This window comes from Uloborus diversus, unplaced genomic scaffold (assembly GCF_026930045.1).
Source record: "Uloborus diversus isolate 005 unplaced genomic scaffold, Udiv.v.3.1 scaffold_14, whole genome shotgun sequence".
Classification (NCBI taxonomy): Eukaryota; Metazoa; Arthropoda; class Arachnida; order Araneae; family Uloboridae; genus Uloborus; species Uloborus diversus.
In genome coordinates this window covers 1892053-1913200 of record NW_026558098.1, presented here as the reverse complement: position 1 = coordinate 1913200, position 21148 = coordinate 1892053, and the positions used below count along the sequence as shown (strand labels likewise).

The following is a 21148-nucleotide window of genomic DNA, read 5'->3' as shown; positions in this document are numbered from 1 at the left end:
TACAGCATCAAAAATTAGCATTATATATGTCTAATACATCAAACAAACTAAGCACTAATACTTTGGTGTCGCGAAATGGAGCCACGCGCTTTTCAGTCCTGGCCAATTTTTAGAGTGGCACCCATGTTCGGACGTATTTCCGGTATTTTTATGTCCGAAAATACCGGAATTATGTTTTTTTTGTTGTGCTTTTATCTCCCTACCTCCACATTTTTTAAAAATTATATAATACTCATCAAATATACCTGCAAGTGCCTTAAGATGGACACCTATCCCTCAAGATGGACAAATGTCAAGATAATTTGTATAACACCAACTCGTAACTTCGTAATCCATTAAAAATTTAATCAAATGTACACACAATATTTTGACTCAGAGCTATTTAATACTATGGCAAAGGTGCACTTTAGTAATAAGGGTCAAAGATTACCCCCCCCCCCCTCCGGTCTCGCTTTGAAACTTTCAGGTATTTTTTGATGAACTCACAATCACCCCTGGTTATTACCAGTGCCTGATTACTGAATAGGCCATGGCCTAGGGTCATGGGCACCCATATGCACAATTTTAGGGGGGGGGGGCATATTTTTCCCTTATGGTTTAGCAGGATATTTTCCCCAATGAAACTGATTTCAGTACAGATTAGAGATAGTAAAAATTTGACATTCTTAATCAGTGGGGTTCCCATCAATTTTTCTGAGGGTATACTCCGAGTAATCTATTATGCACAATTTGTGTATGTCATCATATACATACATGGGTGCCACTCTAAAAATTGGCCAGGACTGAAAAGCGCGTGGCTCTATTTCGCGACACCAAAATGTTAGCGCTTAGTTTGTTTGATGTTTTAGACGTATATATATAATGCTAATTTTTGATGATGTAACTATATAGTAAAACCAAATTGTAAGATTAAGTAAAAATTAAAACCTAAATAAAAAAATAACATATCATTGTCCAAGATTTTTTAGAGGTAAAAAAGTAGAAAAAGAACCTAATAATAAAATACAATTTAAAAAACTTACTATTTGCTAATGCAGAAAAAATGCTTCAGATCGTACAGTTCATGTTACATAAATAGTTCATATTTCATACAAAAAAATAGTAATTAAAAAAAAAAATTCAGGTATGAGATTCTTGGCTATAAGATGCATTGTGATAAAAACTTTAAATGAAATTTTAAAGATTAAGATAAGAATGGTTGAAATCAACAGATTGAGTGACTTATTTAATTATTTTTTGGAAAAAAAAAGCAGCTTATCTTTTTAACTTTAGCAGATGGACCAGTTTTTTGTCCTCAGAAGAATAAGACCTTTTTTGAAAGTGAGAGATTCAAAAGTAAAGATTTGTTTCTTCTATAAAAATCATTTTGAACATGGGAAAAAAAATCCGATGGCCGAAACTTTTGAAAAGATGGAATTCCGTCCCTCGGACGGAAGTGTGGCAGCCATGTACATAGTATGTCATAATTTGAAAATGTATGAGACTTGAGACAGGGTATACGCTATACGTTTACAAAATGTTTGACAGTATACGGCGTATATGGATATTAACAGGACTGTTCTCATTTATTAATAGCTGGAAAAGAAAGGTCCCCTTATATGGGCACCCATGCCTATGGTCCCCGCTGTTTAGGGGCCCCCAAATGGCTAACATTGTTTTAGCCAATAGCTAAAATTGTAATTTTTGACTACAAGAAGGCCCCTAAAATGTGTTTGGTCTTGGGCCCCTCCAGGCCCTGGTTATTATCTCCAGTGGTGTTCCCATAGGGTATACTCCATATATGCCATATACCCTCAAACATTTTTCAGACGTATAGCGTATACCCTCAAGCTTCATAAATTTTCGTATTAATGACATACTATGTATATGATCACATTTACAAATTGTGTCTAATGGATTACTAGGAGTATACTCTGAGGAAAATTGATGGGAACATCGCCATTTATCTCAATGCAATGGGTTTTGAACCTGTGAAGCACAGTTGGGTTTTTATGATAAAAAACCCGAAACCTGAATTATTTAAAATATAGACTACAATTAAAAGAAATCAATTGCTTTTAACTGTATTCTATGTAATTATAGGTGCTGTATTGGATGCTGAGTTGCTTTTAATCCGTTACTTTTAACTGTGTTCAAAGTAATCAATTAGTCATTCTTGGATTTTAATTATTGAATGTAATTAAAAGCATCTCAGAGTACAATTATCTGGTACTTTTCCTTTATAAGTAGTATGTCACTCAACTTGCCAACTTTTTTACTTCTTAGTTTAAAGAATTTAGGTTGATATTTTAAAAAGTATTTAAAATGAAATAAAAAAAAGTACTTTGTACCCTGAACACACGTTTCGTTTTGTGAAGGCAAGTGTGCACTACATGGTTTCTATGTAGCTTTGACCAAACATGTCAGCAATAAATTTGATGAAAAATAATAATAAAGACAAAATATTCAAACATATAACTGAAAAGTACCAATTTACTTATCATTGCTGTATGAAGTAAACCTTGTAGCTTCATCAGTGGTTTCGATAAAAACAAGTCTAAGATATAAAAACTTAAGATTTATTTAAGCTTAAAATTAGAAAAAAAATAACGTGGCAGGTGGATCTGTTCTTTCCAGAATTGTCAAAGCTGGTAACTCGCTTCACAGCTAAACTGATGTAACTCACTCAGCGAATGAATAAAACTTATATAAATAGAAGTAATTTTGGTAAATTGTTTTACACGGTTTGAAAGTTTAAATTTCATAAAGAATAAATAGGAAATCCTTTTTCCCAGTAGCCACAAAGCAGAATACTACTAAATTTGCAACGTACGTCGCAGAACAGATGCCTGAGCTGCAGAACAATTCTGTTCAAATGTGAAATTAAAACTGACAAATTTTCTGCAGAAATTCTGCAAATTTCTGCAGAAATCGCGGTGCAGAAAATCTGCAGAAACTGCGGTGGAGAAAATATGTAGAAACTGCAGATTTTCTACAAGCATCTTCCAACTCAAGATCGAATTTTGCAGAAATGCTGCATAATTCGTAAAATTAGAAGAAAATCTAAAATTCTTGCAAATTACGATAATTTGGCGGAAAGCTCGCGATGTTGAATTCGATAAGTCCTTTGTAGGACTTTCACAATCGATCTTCATCCACTGCATTTTCCGCCATACACGTATGTTTTGGAAACATGCCAACATTGAAACACGTCCATCGCCAGAAATTGCGTGTCACAATTAAGATTTCAATCCCTTTGCATCCAGAAAATATTTCAAATATTTAGAAAGTTTTGAAGTGTTTTATTATATGCAACCAAAACTCTACTCATTTTATTTATTATTTCAGTAATTTCTTTATTTAGTAACATTATTTTAATTACTCTTTCATGCGCCATGCAAAATTAACCAAAAAAAATGTGGTTTGATACCTAGGTGCAGATTTTTATAAATTTTGTATCTTTGCTCTTTCTATGCATTTTAGAAAGCATATAAATTATTTTTGGAGAATCTCAATCGGTTTAGGTTTGACACCTTGTTAAAGTTTTTTTTTGATTTTATAGTTTTCATGATCAACTAATTTTACAAATTCAGTGCTCTTTAATTAGTCATTTGGTTGAAAGCTGTGAAGTTTCCAGAAATGTCTCATTTCCACAGAAATAAATAGCAACAGTCCAGTTAAAAAAAAAAAAAAAATCCTACATGAAACGATTTTGATTTTTGGCACGCAGTTTGTGGAAAATGTCACATTTTTTCGCGAACAATGCTTGAAGTACTTGCAGAACAATTTTGGTCAAATGATTTTACGTCGCAGAACATCGTAAAGTATTCTGCTTTGGGGCCCAGTAGCATATTTTTCTTCTCTAGTCTGCGATGGAGATTAAAGAACTCAAAAGTAGTCTACAAATTAGACCCAGAGCCGGATTTAGGGGAAGGAAAACAGGGCCACTGTCCTGGGGCCTCCACAACAAAGGGGCCCCCACAATAAAATTTTTACAAAATATCCTAACTTTAACGGGTCGAAAACATCGAACGTATGCATGTATATCAAAATATTTGGATATGTATCAAAGTATCGGATATTTTCGAAATTACGACGATCTTTTCGAACCCTGATTTGGGGCCTCAACTCCTTCGTTGTCCCATGGCCTCCACACTTCCAAATCCGGGCCTTAGTAGGCCAGCATTAGATGAGTCGTAACACTCATTATGAATCAGCAAAAAGGAATGCTGAAAAATAAAATGATACATTAAAAAATTACAATTAAAACAAAAGACTAAAAACCTTTGAAATAAAATGGATAACTGTGGAATAAAATGGTAACGGGTAGCTGTGGAAGCAAGTGATTTTGACCTCTTCGCCACTGAGAATTCAGGCTAGGATTTAGGCGCCTTTTTTTTTTTTTTTTGTCTCTTTACTTTCTTTCTATTTTATTTAGAACTATATTTTTCTGCTTTAAATTTGAGAATTTCGCGTAGAAAGCGAGGAAAAAATCTTTTCAATTCGGGAATAGTCTGCAGACCTACTCCATAATCTACAATGAGCGGTGCACTGTTTCTGCCACCTGGTTCTTTAGTATGAGTATAGAATTTTCATTGCTTTTTACTGTGCTGCCATTGTTTTAATTTCAAGCTTTTAAATTACCTTGTAATTTTTTGAAACTTGTTTTTAGTTTCTTGCAAAAAATGTCTTCCAAAAATTATAACCAAAATATTCATTTTAATCCTCTCTAGATCAATTTCGACTCATTTTTACTTTCTTCTATATCTGATATATAGCAGAAAGTATTGGATTCGTGCAAACTTTTCGAATTAGGACGGATTCAAACATTTTAAGGTGTGCTCAGTTCGTTTCGACTATTTTTGGAAAATGTCTGTCTGTGTGTGTGTCACGTATGTGTGAGACCAGTTTTTTGTGGCCGCTCTACAGCAAAAGCTACCACATGAAATCGAACAAAATTTGGTACACATATGTGCCCCTATGTGAACTTGAGCCCATTGGTTTTTGGCGCAAATTCCTCCAAGAGGGGTGGAGCGATGGGACGTTTCTTGAGTTATGCGTGCATGCTATTCCCCAGGAAGTAACTACCAGATTCAAACGAAATTTAGTCCATATGTTGCCCCTAACTGGTACAGGTGCTGATTCAATTTTGGTGTCAATAAATCAAGCGGGGGTTGAGCTATAGAACGTTTTTTTGTCGTCAATTGTGACTGCTGTATCTCAAGAAATAATGAACGGAATGAAAGAAAAATTTATCGGCAAGTAGCCCTTAGAGGGTATAAGAGCTGATTCTATTTTGCAGTCAACAGTTGAGAAGGGGTGGCAGCAGTCAAACGTTGTGTTTTTTCCACTGTGAATGTGCTATATCTCAAGAAGTAAAGATATGTTCTGGATGAAATTTAGAATAAATCTGAATCTATATGGGGGTAAACAAGCGTTGGTTCAATTTTGACACCAATCGCTCCATGTGGGGGGCGGGGGGGGGGGGGGCTGTTGTTTTTTTTTTTTTTTTTTTTTTTTTTTTTTTTTTTTTTTTTTTTTTGTGAATAAAAATAGCTTTATAAATGCAACAATAAGAAAGATAAATCGTGATAGACTCGTCTGCGTATTTCGCGTGATTTTAATTGTGGGATAATAACCAGAAAATCGCTATGAACTTGATCCTTTTTAACTGTTGCCATCTTGTGTTTGTTAACAAATAAATGTAATTATTTTAAGCAAGGCTTTTAAAATAATTTTCATTCTTTGCTTTGCTTTTGCGATAAATCGGGAATTGGGATGGTCGTCAAGTTTTGGCGTGCGTAATTTTGTTTTTGTTGGGGATATTGCTTCCTCGTCAAGCATGGGGAGGGATCAGAATTGTAAGAAAGATATAGAGGAAAGTTTCGTGATGGCCACAACATACTAGTTTGTCACAGTCATAAGTACGTACATGTAAATCTCAGTTTTGCATGTAAATCATATCTTCATAAAAATAATTGAACACTTACAGAAAAGAACCTTTGAAAAAGTGTTCAACTACCTCATCTGAGATCCTAGACCTATAATCTCCTCATCAAAAATTACTTAACTATAGTTTCTATATTTTATTGATAGTTAATAATAAAAGTAGCTTTCTGAAACTGACTTCTATTTCAGATTCTGGGGCATTAAGTACTTGTTGCTGATTGGAGGAATGGTGGGTGCATTCTTCATTCCGGAGAAAGCTGTCTTCGGGCAAGGTGAGGTTTTCATCTCTGTATGTACTCATTATTATTATTATTTAAAATCTCAAAGTTTTGATCTCCAAGTCCTCTAGAATTCGGCAATGATTTAACTTTAGCCGTAAAACTCGAATGTTGTAAAATTATTTTTACTTGGGTCTAGAATTGTGTACTTTGTTTATTTTATTTATCATTATTATTATTATTTGTACAACTTTGTGCAGCAAATCTTTGCCTTCTACTTTTCTATTATCAAAAAGCGGACTAATTTGAAATGCTATTTAAGCTCGAGAAAGCTAAGGTATTAAAAAAAAATAATTATAAAAGTGGTTTTTAAAAAAGTGGTTTTTTTTTATTGCTACTACTTTTAAAATTATTTTGATTAACTTTTTTTCTTAAAGAGTTACTTGAAGAAATAATTTAGAAAATAAGTAACAAAAAGTTATTTTATGTATTTAATTTTCAATTCTGTGCAAAATGTCTTTTTTAATATTTTAAAACTGTAGCTTGTAATATATTCATGTATCACGTCATGTTAAAATTCATACCTTAAAGAAATAATTTTCCCTATTAAAACTTTTTTCTATGAAAGTGCTGCTCCCCTCCCCCCCCCCCTCCCCAATACTTCCTTCTACCTCTGCTCGGAATCTAAAATAGAAACTCAGTGGTTTATTAATCCTCATTACTTCTGGCAAAAGGTTCATGGTGCTATGTGTTCAATTATAGTCTGCTATTTAATTTGAAACCTTATGCATTAAAATTTTTTTAAAAAAACCTCTGATAGCAAGGGCACAATTATTCGGCAAAATTTTCTCCTTCCCATTAGGTTGAAGATCTCCCCCCCCCCCTAGAAAGTGAATTCTAGCTACACTAGCATACTTGCCAACTCTACTTTTTTTTAACGGGAGACTCCCGTTTTTTGCTTCATTCTCCCGATTTCCCGTTTTTTACGATTTTCTCCCGTTTTATCAGTTTTTTCAGTCAATCACCAAAAAGTTTCACTTTCTTCTCAATAGATGGCGCCCTTTTCTGGTCTACCAATGTCAGGGAATAAGAATTTTTCCAATTAATAACTCAATTTGTTAAAATTAATTTTTTGGAAGCTTTTCACTTTACATGTTTCAACGAAGCACGTGCTTTGCCGAAAATTGCAGCAGATTTCAATCCTTATGCATCTTGAAAATATTTCAATTATTTTGGAAGTTTGAAGTCATTTTAACATGTGCTACACTATACCTACTTAATTTATATTTTATTTTAATTATATATTGATTTTTTTTTCGGATGTTAGTAATGAAATTTTTGTAGCTAATTTTTTTGGTAGACTGGGGAATGTACGAAAATTTAGGCAAATTCACTCTTTGTTTTTTTTTTCTTTGCAGTATATTTTTCTTGCTGCTACCAATTAGCTTACATCTGTGAAAAATCCCCATTCCCCTTTAAATTCAGTATTCATGTTATTTAAATGCATAATTTCATAATTCTGTTGCGAAAATATGTCGATGGTGAATCGCCTATGTATCTCTAGTGGAATCTCCTGTTTTTCTTTCTTTGAAGGTTGGCAAGTATGCACTAGAAGCTAGCATTTGCAAATATGTAGTTATCAGGGTTGGCCGGATTGGACCCAATTGGGTTGGACCCAATGGGTTTTTTTGAAAAAACCCATTTAAAAAAACTCATTATTTAACCCACTTTTCTGTTTTTTAAAATTTTCTGAGAAGTTTTTAAAAAAAATTAATCAATTTAAATACTTTTACAATTCAAACTTCTATTTTATTTGTTCTTTGCCACAGACAATGGACATAAAAAAAAATTTTGAACTTTAATAGTATTTCTTTACTCTTAACAGCATTAAAAAAAAATACTTCAAAGGTTTTAAATAAATATACTTAACTTTTTTCTTTAACCGGTTAAATAAATAACTCAAATTACCTTGACTAAGTCCTGTCACCTCTTATTTTATTAATATTTGTAGATTGTACATAGGAAACTACTCTAGCTAAAAGGCTTTCATGTGAATTATTTTCTGCAACCCAACACGTCACAAATCTCGAATTAACAAGTTATATTTTTTTTTTAGAAATTAACAGATTTTTCAAAGGGTCGGACAGAAAACAGAATAGGATGTACAGTAATTGTCATTATCTTACGAAAAAGTTTAATATTTCTTACCCTGTACACAGAAATAGAAAAACAGGCAACATAAAATTCAAAGAAATGTCTTGATTAAGCTGGAATTCAGTAAATAGGGATTTAAACTACTTGAGGTTCTACAGAAGTTTTGCATAACAAAATGAAATATGATAAAGTAAAATGCAAAAAAAAAAAAAAAAAAAAATAATAATAATAATAATAATTAAAAACAGACAATAGATTTTATTACTCAAGAAGTAACTTTGCCTTAACTGTTGGTAATCATGGAAACTAAAAAACCGGAAGCTTCACCATTCTTGGGTTTCGTCGTCTTTTACACTTTTCTTCAGAAAATGTTGAATTTTAACTAGTTTTACAGCTTTTTTTAACCCAAGACAATTTTTGCGCTTTGTCCATATACTTACACTACAATATGCTTCAAGTACCCTACATTTTCACTAAAAAAATACAAAAAAACCCACATTTCTTTTAAAAAACCCACTTTTAGTTGTGTTTTTTTTGGGTTTTTTTTTAAAAAAAACCCTGGGTCCATGGGCTTTTTTAAAAAAACCCGTGTTTTTGCCAACCCTGGTAGTTATTGAACATATCATCGCCTCAGAGCAACAGTGAGACATCTAATCCCCAGGAATAACACTAAGATATCTTACTGTGAGGCGACGATATGCTGCTTTGTGCTATATTGCGAAAGAGGTTATCAATATTTGATCTTTATGCTTACAGTGTGGATGTACTTCGGGATGATTGGCGGATTCCTCTTCATCCTTATCCAACTGGTCCTCATCATCGATTTTGCGCATGGATGGACCGAGAGATGGTTGGAAAACTATGAAGAGTCGCAGTCCAAGGGATGGTACTGTGGTGAGTGTTTCCCCCATCTCTTTGTATTAGAGTGATGCTCTGTATATACATTTGATTCTTTGAGTATACAGGGTGTCCCAAAAGGTGGTTTACAAACTTAGCATGCTGGTCTGTCATACCATGATGAACAAGAATTACACTGCAACATTTGTTCGCAAACGCAATGCTGGCGCACTACATGCACACAAAGTCATACACTAACGGATGCACAACATGTAGCATATCTATTACACAGACTGTTTTACACAACATTTTAGTTTTGAAGGAAAGCTTGAAGCAGAGAATTGCTAAATTTTGCGTCCTGCCAGCTCTCATAATCACGTTACAACGACAATGCAGCGATCGGTGAAATCTTGTCAGAATGGATCGTTATTACGACGGTCGGTACTTTGTAGTTGCGATGCGTGTATGACAGCTAAAGGCAGCAAATTTCAACAACAACTATAAGCCTTCCTTGAAAACTAAAATGTTGTGTAAAATCGCCTTTGTGTAATAAATATGCGACGTGTTGTGCGTCCGTTAGTGTCTACTTTGTGTGCATGTAGTGCGCCAGCATTGTGTTTGCGAACGTATGTTACTATGTAAATCTTGCTCATCATGATATGACAGACCAGCATGTTCAGTTTGTAAACGACCTTTTGGGACACCCTGTATTGCCGTGAGAAGCACAAAATTCGTACCAGCAGCAGAGTTCAAAAGATGAAATTGTCGAGATGCAACTCTCAGAATTTAAAAAAGAAAATACAGGGTGTCCGAGAAAGATCCGTACAACTTCAAAAAATTATTGAAAAAGAACAGGGCCCAATACAGGCTGATTTTGCTACCGTTTTTCGGTACCTTCACAAAAATCTTGTTTAGAAAACGGTACTTTCACAAAAATCAAGTAATAAAATCGGTAGCTTCACAAAAACATCGAAAATTTCACAAAAATTAGCATTTTTAAAATATAAAATTTGTTTCTCTGTTTAAAACAAAATTTTCTTATAAAATAAATTCTAAGCAGGTTTATATGAACAATCGCTTGAATAGGAACCTTTTTGTGGTATTTTAACTAATTTTTAGCTGTTTCTCGCCAAAGTGTATTAATGCAATATTATCGCAATCTTTCAACATCTGTTTTGGGAAACCATTTTTCTCATAACTTCCTATATTGTACACAGTACATAGCCTATTAAGCTTAAATTACGATGGTATTTTTCAGACTTCTTAGGTTTTTAGCCCCCCCCTCCCAAGAAACAAAATCTGTTAAAAATAATACTAGATTACATTTACACTTTTCGAACTAGAATTTCACTTGGTCTGCTTCTCTTTTACAAAAATTAGGATGACTCTAAAATTTCACAAAAACAATGCCGATAAAAAAAGAAAAAAAAACTTTCACAAAAATAGAATGATGCAATACTTTCACAAAAATAGGTAGCGAGAAAAAAATCCTGGATTGGCCCCTGAAGAAGCAATAAGGTTACAGCGAAACTAATTAGTGCATTATATAGAATAACTCAAAAAGTATTTTTTCTGCAGCATGTTTCTGACTATATATGGCGCTACATGTCACGCAAAGGAATATTAAAGCATTTTAGTTATTTCAATGGCGGATCTTGTGAAGAAAGCTCAGTGTGTTGCGTGGTTTATCGAAACAAAATCCGATGCTCGAACACAATGGAATGAAACATCCAAACAGCTGTAGCTACTGTTGATGTTAGCATGCTGAAACGGTCGTGGACGGAATTGGATTATCGTCTTGATATTGTTCGTGCTACGAAGGGTCTCATGTAGAAATTTCCTAAGGTAATAACTTACCCGAGTAGCATCAACTCATCGGCCGATCATCGAAATCCGATCAAACCTTGATCAGCCGATGATCGGATTCCGATGAGTTTTCATCGGAAATTGCTCCAATATGTCTCATCGGCAATAGTAGAGTCCGATCATCGGAATCCGATGAATTTTGCTCCCTATACCGATGAGATTTGGAGCAATATACGAGCAGTGCTGTTCCGAGGCGATGAATTTAGGATGAAAATACGATGAGAAGTAATAATAACCGCGATATAGGGACAAGCAGGAGGAAAAGAAAATTAACAATGAGAAGGGGGGTCCGCCATCTTGGAGGACATAAGTTCTATCTTAGTCGCTCTAGCCGCGAATCGAACCCTAGTCCTTCGGAATACGAGATTCATATGCTAACCACTAGACAAGTTTGTTCGCTCCATGGCGGAAAATATTGCATTAAATGGAAAATCATTTGTAGCGCCATCTATCGGGTGGCAAGGCCATGACACTTATGGCGCCAGCTAGTGAAGAGTCGGAGTCGGTAATTTTGGGAGTCAAATTGAACGGAGTGGAATTGTTTTGGAGATAGAGAGAAATCATTCAAGAGTCGAAATCTCATTTTGTTCGCGATTCCAGTGAAGTAATCGGGGTTGGAATCGTGGAGTTAAAGTTGAATTGATTTTGTAGCAAATCGGAGTAAACCCTTCCAAAATCCAGGAGTCGGATTCGGAGTCAAAGTCTCAGTCATTTTTCCTCCGATTCTCAACCCTGAATGTTGATCTGTATAGTCTTACGTTTGGTCAATAGTCGGATATTCGAATAATAAAATTTATCCTATTTTCACAGTTGGGAGATTTCCAAAAAGTTTGGATTGGGAAAATTTTTATCGGAAAATTTAAACGACCTACTTTTTTTAAGATAAAATGTAACTCGGCAAATTTTCATCGGAAAATTTGATCGTTACGATCTCTTTTTCCAATGAAATGCAGCTCGGAAAATTTGATAGTAAGGATATAGTTTTCCAATAAAAAACAGCTCATCGAAAACCGTTCTCGGATTCTGATCGCAACGATATCAGCGTGCATTACGCGATGAGTTTAGGAGGAGTCGATGATCGGCTGAGAAAAATCCGATGAGTTGAAGCTACCTGGGTAAGTTATAGGAAAAAACTTTTTGAGTTAATGTACTAATTAGTTTCGTTGTAACTCTATTGTTTCTTTTTCAATAAATTTTTGAAGTTGTACAGATCTTTCTCGGACACCCCGTATTTCTCATTGACAAATGATCGTTAAACGTTGCATTTACGTGAAATATGTGCCGAACCACTTGGTGACCATTATTCAATTTTGACAAGAAGTGCAAGAACGCCTTTTGTGTTTATAACGACACTAGTTGTGGCCATTTAGGGTAACTTAGAACTGTATGGCCAGTGATTGCAATACTGGGCCAGAAATCAGGGTTGGCAAGTTTTTGACAGTTGGTGATTTTATCTGGTTTTAACCATTATGTTAAAAAACCCTTTTTGACATTGTTGTCAAGTCATCAAAACCTAATCTTCACTATCAAAACCTAAATTCCTGTCCAAAACCTGACTAAAATTTATATTAACAAGAAAATTACCCTTACAAATGATTCTTATTTTTATAAATTTCAATTTCATGCATTAAAGAAAACTTTTTAAACTGTTTTAGGTTTTTAAAAAATTAAACATAATGTCGATTTAACTTGCTGCTTATCTGTAGAGTGAAAGGAATGAATAAAAGAGCTGCTATTAGCATAGAATAATAAAGTATTATCAATAGCAGTACAATCCAGAGCTGTGTCCAAGGGGAGGGTTTTAGGTATTAAACCCCTCCCATTGAAAGAAAAAAAAATCAATGAATCATTAAAAAACAATTTTCCAAAATGTATTTTAAGTTTTAATTAATTTTAGAGTTAAACTCTGATACAGTATTCACCCTCTTTAATATTTCCCCATGTTTAACAATTAGCATTTTCCTCAGTTGTAGGATTCCCAAGTATCTTCGCATCTAAGTGCTTGAAAAAATGGAATGGTTGGAGAGTTCGGGAATGCTGTAAGAATGCAGGGGAAAATTATTTAAAAGAATATTAGACAATGACGTAGCCCCCTTCCCCCCCCCCAAAAAAAAAAAACTTAGGGGCAGGGAAAATGGTTACTTTGCTTTTTGTTTTTTTATGGTACGCCTTTAGTGTTGGATGAATTAGCCGTTTCACACAGTAGAAAAATTTTTCTATGCGAAACAGTATTTTTTTTTTTAAATAAAATTTTTATTTTCATTCAATTCCTGTTCAATGTTATTTGATGGAAAAACAAAAGAAAAAAAAAAGAAAGAAAGAAACTAGCATTAGGCGGCATAAAAGAAATATGTGTGCTTTTACAAAATGTTCAACTGTACAAATAAGATTTCATTTAAAAAAAAAAAACACAAAACGTATGAAAAAAAAGCCTAGTTATCGAACTAAAATGAACTATATTCAACACGCGTAGTCAGTTTTCCTTTGACAACGTAAGTTACAAAGGCAAAAGGTTTCAACTCCTCCCTTTATGAAATCCTGGACACGGGCCTGGTACAATCAATAATAAAAAGAAGTTTATTCTTGAAATAACAAAATAAAGTTGTACACCAAGTCTGTTTCTAAGTCTCAGTTTGGAATGGCTCAATCCAAAACTAGCGATAAACCTTTCAGTTGGTACTGAATAACATAGGCTATATTGTTTCTTTCTAAGACCATTTCACTATACTCTTGCTGACTGGGATGTCGCTTCCAGGATATGGTACAAATTTAGCTTAAAAAGCTATGAGAAACTTATATGAATTTAGTTGTACAATTACAGCCACTTAATAAAATCACTGGATTGCAAAGGCATCCATTTTCAAAAATCAAATGTCTGTTTTAAAACTCTTGATGCCTTTATTTGAAAAAAATGTGATGTAATTGCATCCAGTATAAAAATGGAATTTTCTCATTTTTGACGCTTACTGCCTTTTTTCAGAAAGGAAATGAGTAATATTGTATTTATTTATTGCAATTATTAAATTTAAAATTTTAAGCAAATTTTGTATTTGTTATGATAGTCAAAAAGTTAAAATTTAAGCCACTGATTTTATTTTCTTTTTGTTTCAATATACAATTCAACATTTATTTACAAATGATGAATAAATGTGTGAAGACTTTGTATTTTTGTTCATATCTCTTAAATAATTTTTACTTCCTTTTACAAAAAAGGAAGTATTCTATTCGCAAAAAAAATTTCACTCAAAAATTGGCCTTAATTTCTATTTTTCTCATCCCTGAATGAATGCTGAGTTTTTTTTTCGACCCGACCACACGTGGGTAAGTGCCTAGGAACCTAAAAACAACCGAAATATCCATTTTGACGACCCCCGAGTTAATTACAACGAATTTTTTCGTGATGTACGTATGTATGTGCGTATGTGTGTATGTATCTCTCATAACTCAAAAACGGTATGTCCTAGAAAGTTGAAATTTGGTACATAGACTCCTAGTGGGGTCTAGTTGTGCACCTTCCCTTTTGGTTGCATGCGGATGTTCCTAAGGGGGTCTTTTGCCCCTTTTTTGGGGGAAATCATTGTTCATTTCGATGTAAACTCAAGTGGTGTTATAATTTGTCGGACACTTGGCGACATATCGCCAGTCTTTTGGTGGCCAAGTTTTGTCGCCAACTTAGCGACAAATTTGACGATTTTTTTTTACATTTAGTTTCAATTTGGCCAAAAAGAATTACGATAATACCTACTTATATATGCAACTTCATAACTCATTAACAATTTAATTTTACGCGTACACAATATTTTGAATTCAATTATTGAAGCAATTTATGTATATATGCATAAAACTGTGCATATTAAAGTATTAAGGTCTCAGGTTTAAAAAAATTAAACTTTCAGGCATTTTTTAATGAACTCGTCGTTAGCCCTGTTGTAAGCTCATGTCTTCTGCATTGAAAAAAGTTTCTTTTTAAAACAAAAACGCATGCATACAAAATTTATTAAGACAAGTGTACTGTATTTATACTGAAATCAAACTTTAATTGTGCGTTAATATCCCTTAGCTTTGATCTTTTGCACCGTTCTTCACTACGCACTGGCTCTTGCTGGAGTAGTTCTGCTGTATGTCTATTACACGCAGGTAGGTATCGACTTTTTAATATATATCTCAAGGCCCAATACAGGCTGATATTGCTACCGTTTTTCGGTACCTTTACAAAAATCTTGTTTTGAAATAGGTACTTTCACAAAAATCAAGTAATAAAATCAGGTAGCTTCATAAACTAGTATGTTGTGGCCATCACGAAACTTTCTTCTATATTTTTCTTTTTTTTCTGATCCCTCCCCATGCTTGACGAGGAAGCAATGTTCCTAACAAAAACAAAATGACACAAGCAAAAACTTGACGACCATCCCAATGTCTGAATTATTGCAAAAGCAAAGCAAAGAACGAAAATTGAAAGTTATTTTAAAAGCCTTGCTTGAATTAATTACAAATATTTTATTTGTTAACAAACATAAGATGGCAACAGTTAAAAATTTTAAATCATTGAGATAATATTTCCTATCATTTCCATACAATTAAAAGCACGAGAAATACGCAGACGACAATCTGTTACGATTTATCTTTCTTATTGTTGCATTAATAAAGCTATTTTCATTCGAAAAAAAAAAAATCAACACCTCTTGGAGCGATCGGCGTCAAAATTGAACCAAAGCCTGTTTACGTATGGATTCACATATATTCCAAATTTCAACCAGAACGTAGCATTACTTCTTGAGATAGGGCACTCACAATGGAAAAAAAGAACGGGCGATTGCGCTACCCCCTTTTTAGCTGTTGACACCAAAATAAAATCAGCTCTTATACCCACTAAGGGCTACTTGCCGATAAATTTTTGTTTGATTCCGTTCGTTATTTCTCGAGATACAGCAGTCACAATTGACGACAAAAAACGTTCTATAACTCAACCCCCGTTTGAGCTATTGACACCAAAATTGAATCGGCACCTGCTCCTGTTAGTGGCAACATATGGACCAAATTTTGTTTGATTCCGCCAGTTACTTCCTGAGGAATAGCAATCACGCGCAACTCGAAAAACGTCCCATTGCTCCACCCCCCTTGGAGGAATTCGCGCCAAAAACCAATGGGCACAAGTTCACATACGGGCACATATGTGTACCAAATTTCGTTCGATTTCATGCGGTAGTTTTTGCTGTGGAGCGGCCACAAAAAACTGGTCGCACACAGACGTGACACATACACACACACAGAAAGACAGACATTTTCCAAAAATAGTCGAAATGGACTCAGCACACCTCAAAACGTTCGAATCCGTCAAAATTCGAAATTCGAAAATTTGCACAAATCCAATACTTTCTTCTATATATTAGATATAGAAGAAAGTAAAAACATAGAAAATTTCGCAAAAATTTGCATTTTAAAATATAAAATTTGTTTCTCTGTTTGAAACAAAATTTACTTATAAAATAAATTCTAAGCAGGTTTATATGTACAATCGCTTAAATAGCAACCTTTTTGTGGTATTTTAACTCATTTTTAGCCGTTTCTCTCCAAAGTGCATTTATGCAATATTATCGCAATCTTTAAACGTGTTTTGGGGAACCATTTTCTCATAATTTCCTATATTGTACACAGTACATAGCCCATTAAGCTGAAATGACGATGGTATTTTTGGTACTTCTTAGGTTTTTAGCTCCCCCCCCCCCACCCAAAAAACGAAACCTGTTAAAAATAATACTAGATGACGTTTACACTTTTTGAACTAAAATTTCACTTTGTTCTACTTCTCTTTTACAAAAATAGGATGCCTCTAAAAGTTCACAAAAACAATGCTGAAAAAAAAAAAAAAAACTTTCACAAAAATAGAATGATGCAATACTTTCACAAAAATAGGTAGCGAGAAAAATATCCTGGATTGGCCCCTGTATCTGTACTGCTCGTCTGAGCTTGTCTGATTTTTTCCATGAAACAATTCTTTTTTTTTTCTTTCTCCAAATGAGGATCACTTTCAAGACTTATAATACAGTTATGAACATTTGATTTAAGTAAATGAGAATTAAAATAAATACAGAAAATGTGGCGTTATTTTTTTCCTCTTCAATCTTTGGTTTGAATCATTTGTTAACTAAAATCCTCAAAAGGTACTTCTTTTCTTTCTACTGTTGTTTGTGACTCAATGTATTTATTTTGCTGACTATTTTACTTTTTTGTGAGCATTTAATTTTAATTGGTGAATTGTTTGAGCAGGATTTTCATGTTTGTTTTTTTTTAATCTCTTTATTTGACAGGTTATTCAGGGGTCGAAGTGGTCCTATATATCCTATATTTCCTATATTTTCAAAAAAAGTATGAAAATCGTCCTATATTTCCTATATTTTTGGAAAATGTCCTATATTTCCTATATTCCTGTTTTTTTATCCAATTTATTTCTTTAAAACAACAGTAAATAAACTATCTGACTTCAGATTTTTCGTCGAAAGTACATATGCAAACGAATTTCAAATTAAAAAACTCAACTCACTAAATCCTGCAACAGGCATCTTCTCTCATTGGCTACAGCAATATGACTTCACTGTAGTGGGTGGAGTTTCGAGAACGAATTCTGAAGTCGGTTTTAGAATTTTGCGTTTGGCAACAGCAGTTTGTTTTGTTTTCCAGCGTGGTTTTTTTTGGTTTTTGTTTTCGCCGGTATATTTTTGTGTTCAATGCATTTTCTGATCGGAATGTTCTAATAGTCTTTTTGCAATCTTTTCTTTTTGTGGAATTTTATAGCACAAAATATCTATATTTGTGCTACAAAGCATTGGTTATTTCCTGTTAGTTCTCAACACAAAGACTTTTTATTTATTTATATAAGCTATGTTTGTGACACTTCTATCCTTGCAAAAATTGTGAGTTGCTGTGTTAATCATCAATAAATTTAACTTTTTTTTTTGTCTACAAAGTACACTTTTTTTCAAAAATTATTCTTTCAACTACAGGAAAGTCATTTCAGGTGTAAGTTATAATTTTGTTTGAGGGTTTTTTTAAAATAAAATCATTGATAAGAATAAATAAATAATATGTATGTATTATTTCTTTTTGCATAACAAAACTATTCATATAATGTGTCCTATATTTGTCCTATATTTTTTGTGGAAAATGTCCTATATGTGACAAATTGATCACTTCTACCCCTGGTTATTTTACTGTGTTTTGTTTAAAAATCTATGAAAAAGGTAAATTAAATATATGGTTTTATTATCACTCAAATTAGTCGTTCATGTACAGCTTTGACCAAACGTGGTGACAATAAATAAGAAGAAAAATAATCAGCAAGATTAAAAATGTGCCGTGATGTACCCACAACAGAAATGTAGCCCTAGAAATCCTCTTAAAATTCAAATCTTACTAGTTATTCTTGTTTCTTAGTCCACACAACTTTTATTCTTTATTATTAGTTTATGTTAACGAGGTTGGACAGTAATACAATGCCATCTATACTAAATAGATTTGAATCATATGCATTTTTATTGGTTTTGTATCACTTTAGGTAAGATCTTTGGTGAATTAATGCTTGAAATATAGTGATTTTACAGTTTTTAGAGTATCAATTTTAAGTTAAATTATATTTATAAATGAAACCTAATTACTGAAGTTTCTAAGATCTTTTTTTTTTTTTTTTAATCAAAACATTGTGCCTAAATTTAAAAAAAAAACTTGATTTTTCATTTGTCTCAGAATAAATCATGTTTTTTGAATCCTTGATGGAAAGGCATAAGGCCAACTATTGGTCATATTGATTTTGTAGAAATTCTGTGGAATGACCCAAGCCTAAATTTTGATGAAAAAATAAAAATACTGGTAGAGTTTTATTATTTGTGTTTTTATATTCATGCATACAATATTGAAGTGTTTGTGCTTCTGTTTTTCTCAATGAAACTTTTTTCCCCTCTCATAGGAGAGTGGTTGTGGCGTTCAAAAGTTCTTCATCAGTTTCAACATGATTTGCTGCATTATCCTGTCAATTATATCCGTTCTGCCCAAAGTTCAAGATGGTGAGTGACTTTTTTTAAAATAAAACTCATGTCAAATGAGGCAGTGAGAAGCAAAGGGATGTAAGTGGCAAAATTAAAAATTTGGAGATAACCAGTACACATAGTTGGTGAACCTCTCCTCTGTCTTGGGGCAAGAGGTGGTACTAGTAGCCCTGGTAGTTGCTTGCTGTCAGGGTTGGCAAGTTTCTGCCAAGGTGGTTAAAACCACTGGTAGAAACCGGTTAAAACCGGCATGGCAAAAACCCCTTTCTGCCACATTTGTGGCAGAAACCGGCAAAAACTCAAAAAATGACATAAAAGAAATCTTTGATACCCAATAGGAATTTAGCACGGGAAAATAATGAAATGTTAGCCCAAAGCACAATTTAATTACAATATCCTTAAAAATCAAAAATTATGTTTTTTGCCCTCTGCGGCTGTCTGTAAGAAAAGGTGAATTGAAAATATTAATGATTTCTCAATTTAATATGAATAGAGGAGAAATAACAGAATATTCTCGCAAAAGAAGAACTAAATGGCAATGCCATCAAGGATACAGCAAAGATTCATGAAACTTTCCTCAATTGTATATATTTTTTAAATAAAATGATCTACTATGTAGTAACTGGGGTGGTTTTAAAATTTGACTGGAAAAATAAGTTTTGGGAAATAGGGTCAATTTGTTTTGCAAAGCTGTGATATTAGGTATAAAATCGAGGTTACTATCGGCAAGTAAAATTCTGGCATTTTCTTCTAGAGCAAATGATAATTTTAATCCCGAGCATTTTAGATGACACGTATAAGCTAGCAAATAACAACCAGTAATTGCCTGTTTAAATCTGTATGTCACTTCTTTTTCTTAAGTGCCCTTAAGATTCTCGTCCTTTAGATTAATACAAATGTTACGAGCATCTGCAGTTGAACAGTTCTCTTTCTGTCAAACTAAATCAAGGGCAATGAATTTTATTTTTTATAATGATGAAATAGAATTACATTTTTTAGTTTACTTAAACAAATATCATTTTGTAATTACTTGAATTAATAAAGATGCTTTTTAGTTTTTGCCAGTTTCTGCCGGTTTTTACCGGTTATAACCAGTTTCTGCCACCGGCAGGGCAGAAACCAGTTTCTGCCGGCAGAAAGCCAACCCTGCTTGCTGTACAGCATGATTTAGAAAAAAATCAATGAAAGCCTACCTAGGATGTTATCTTTAAACGCGTTTCACTCAAAACTTGAAAATGTCCACTTGCATCCCTTTGCTTCTCACTGCCTCAAATGCTGATTATGCTTTACTAAAATTAAGCGAGATGAGAAACAATTTAGAACACCACAATAAAGTTTGAGAATCATGAAGATCCTGTTCTTTTCCTGTTTCGAAGGGAGCCTAAAATAGAAGTAGCAAACATTCATAAAGCGTATTATGACCATCTGATCAAAAACATTGGTGTGCACCGGGGGGGGGGGGGAGAAGAGACACCTGTTGGCCTGAGCTTGAAGAGGGTGCAATATTTTTGAAACTAGGGGTGAAATATAGGGGTAAACAATATGGAGGGGGGCCTTTGCACGTCCCTGACCAAAAGTATTTCCTGTACCTATAACATGGATGCCAACTCCCCCCAATTTCTTCGTGAGACTCCCCAGTTTTGATGCCTCCTTCCAAACTCCCTACTCAAATAATTTCTGAATATTCATCATGTTTAAAAAAGGAATTTTTGAGCGTTTAGAATTTCAAAAAAATGCCCAATGGTAAAATGATCGCAAAGGTAAAAACAAAACATTTTTAGAAACATATATAAATATTGGCAGTGTTAAATCCTCTTTTAAGCCTGTTTTTTTTTTTTTTTTTCTATTCAAAATTTTTATTTCCCTGAAGAAAGTGGTAAAATGCTTTTAATTTTTCTCTTCCTTATGTTTTACCTGGTGCAAAAATTTTTTATTATCACTTGTAAGAGAAAAGAAACTTATGCTTCCTTTGAAACTTTTTTTCTCCACCTTAAAGTTATAGTTTTTGAACTTCAAAAAATTTAAAACAATATTCTCAGGATCTGAATTTTTCGTCCTGTCAAATTTACAATCACCAAATGTGGACACTTACACAAACTTAATTTT

The 21148-nt window shown here is 33.5% G+C and overlaps 1 protein-coding gene across 1 annotated transcript in view; it reads left to right on the top strand.

Annotated features, from left to right (window-relative positions):
* The window catches only part of LOC129232942 (probable serine incorporator), a 60148-nt gene that overhangs the window by 13703 nt on the left and 25297 nt on the right, over positions 1-21148 (top strand). The window contains exons 4-7 of the mRNA XM_054867043.1: positions 6118-6200; positions 9057-9194; positions 15064-15140; positions 18964-19060. Coding sequence (XP_054723018.1) covers positions 6118-6200; positions 9057-9194; positions 15064-15140; positions 18964-19060 — 395 coding nt within the window. The remainder of the gene's footprint in view (positions 1-6117; positions 6201-9056; positions 9195-15063; positions 15141-18963; positions 19061-21148) is intronic.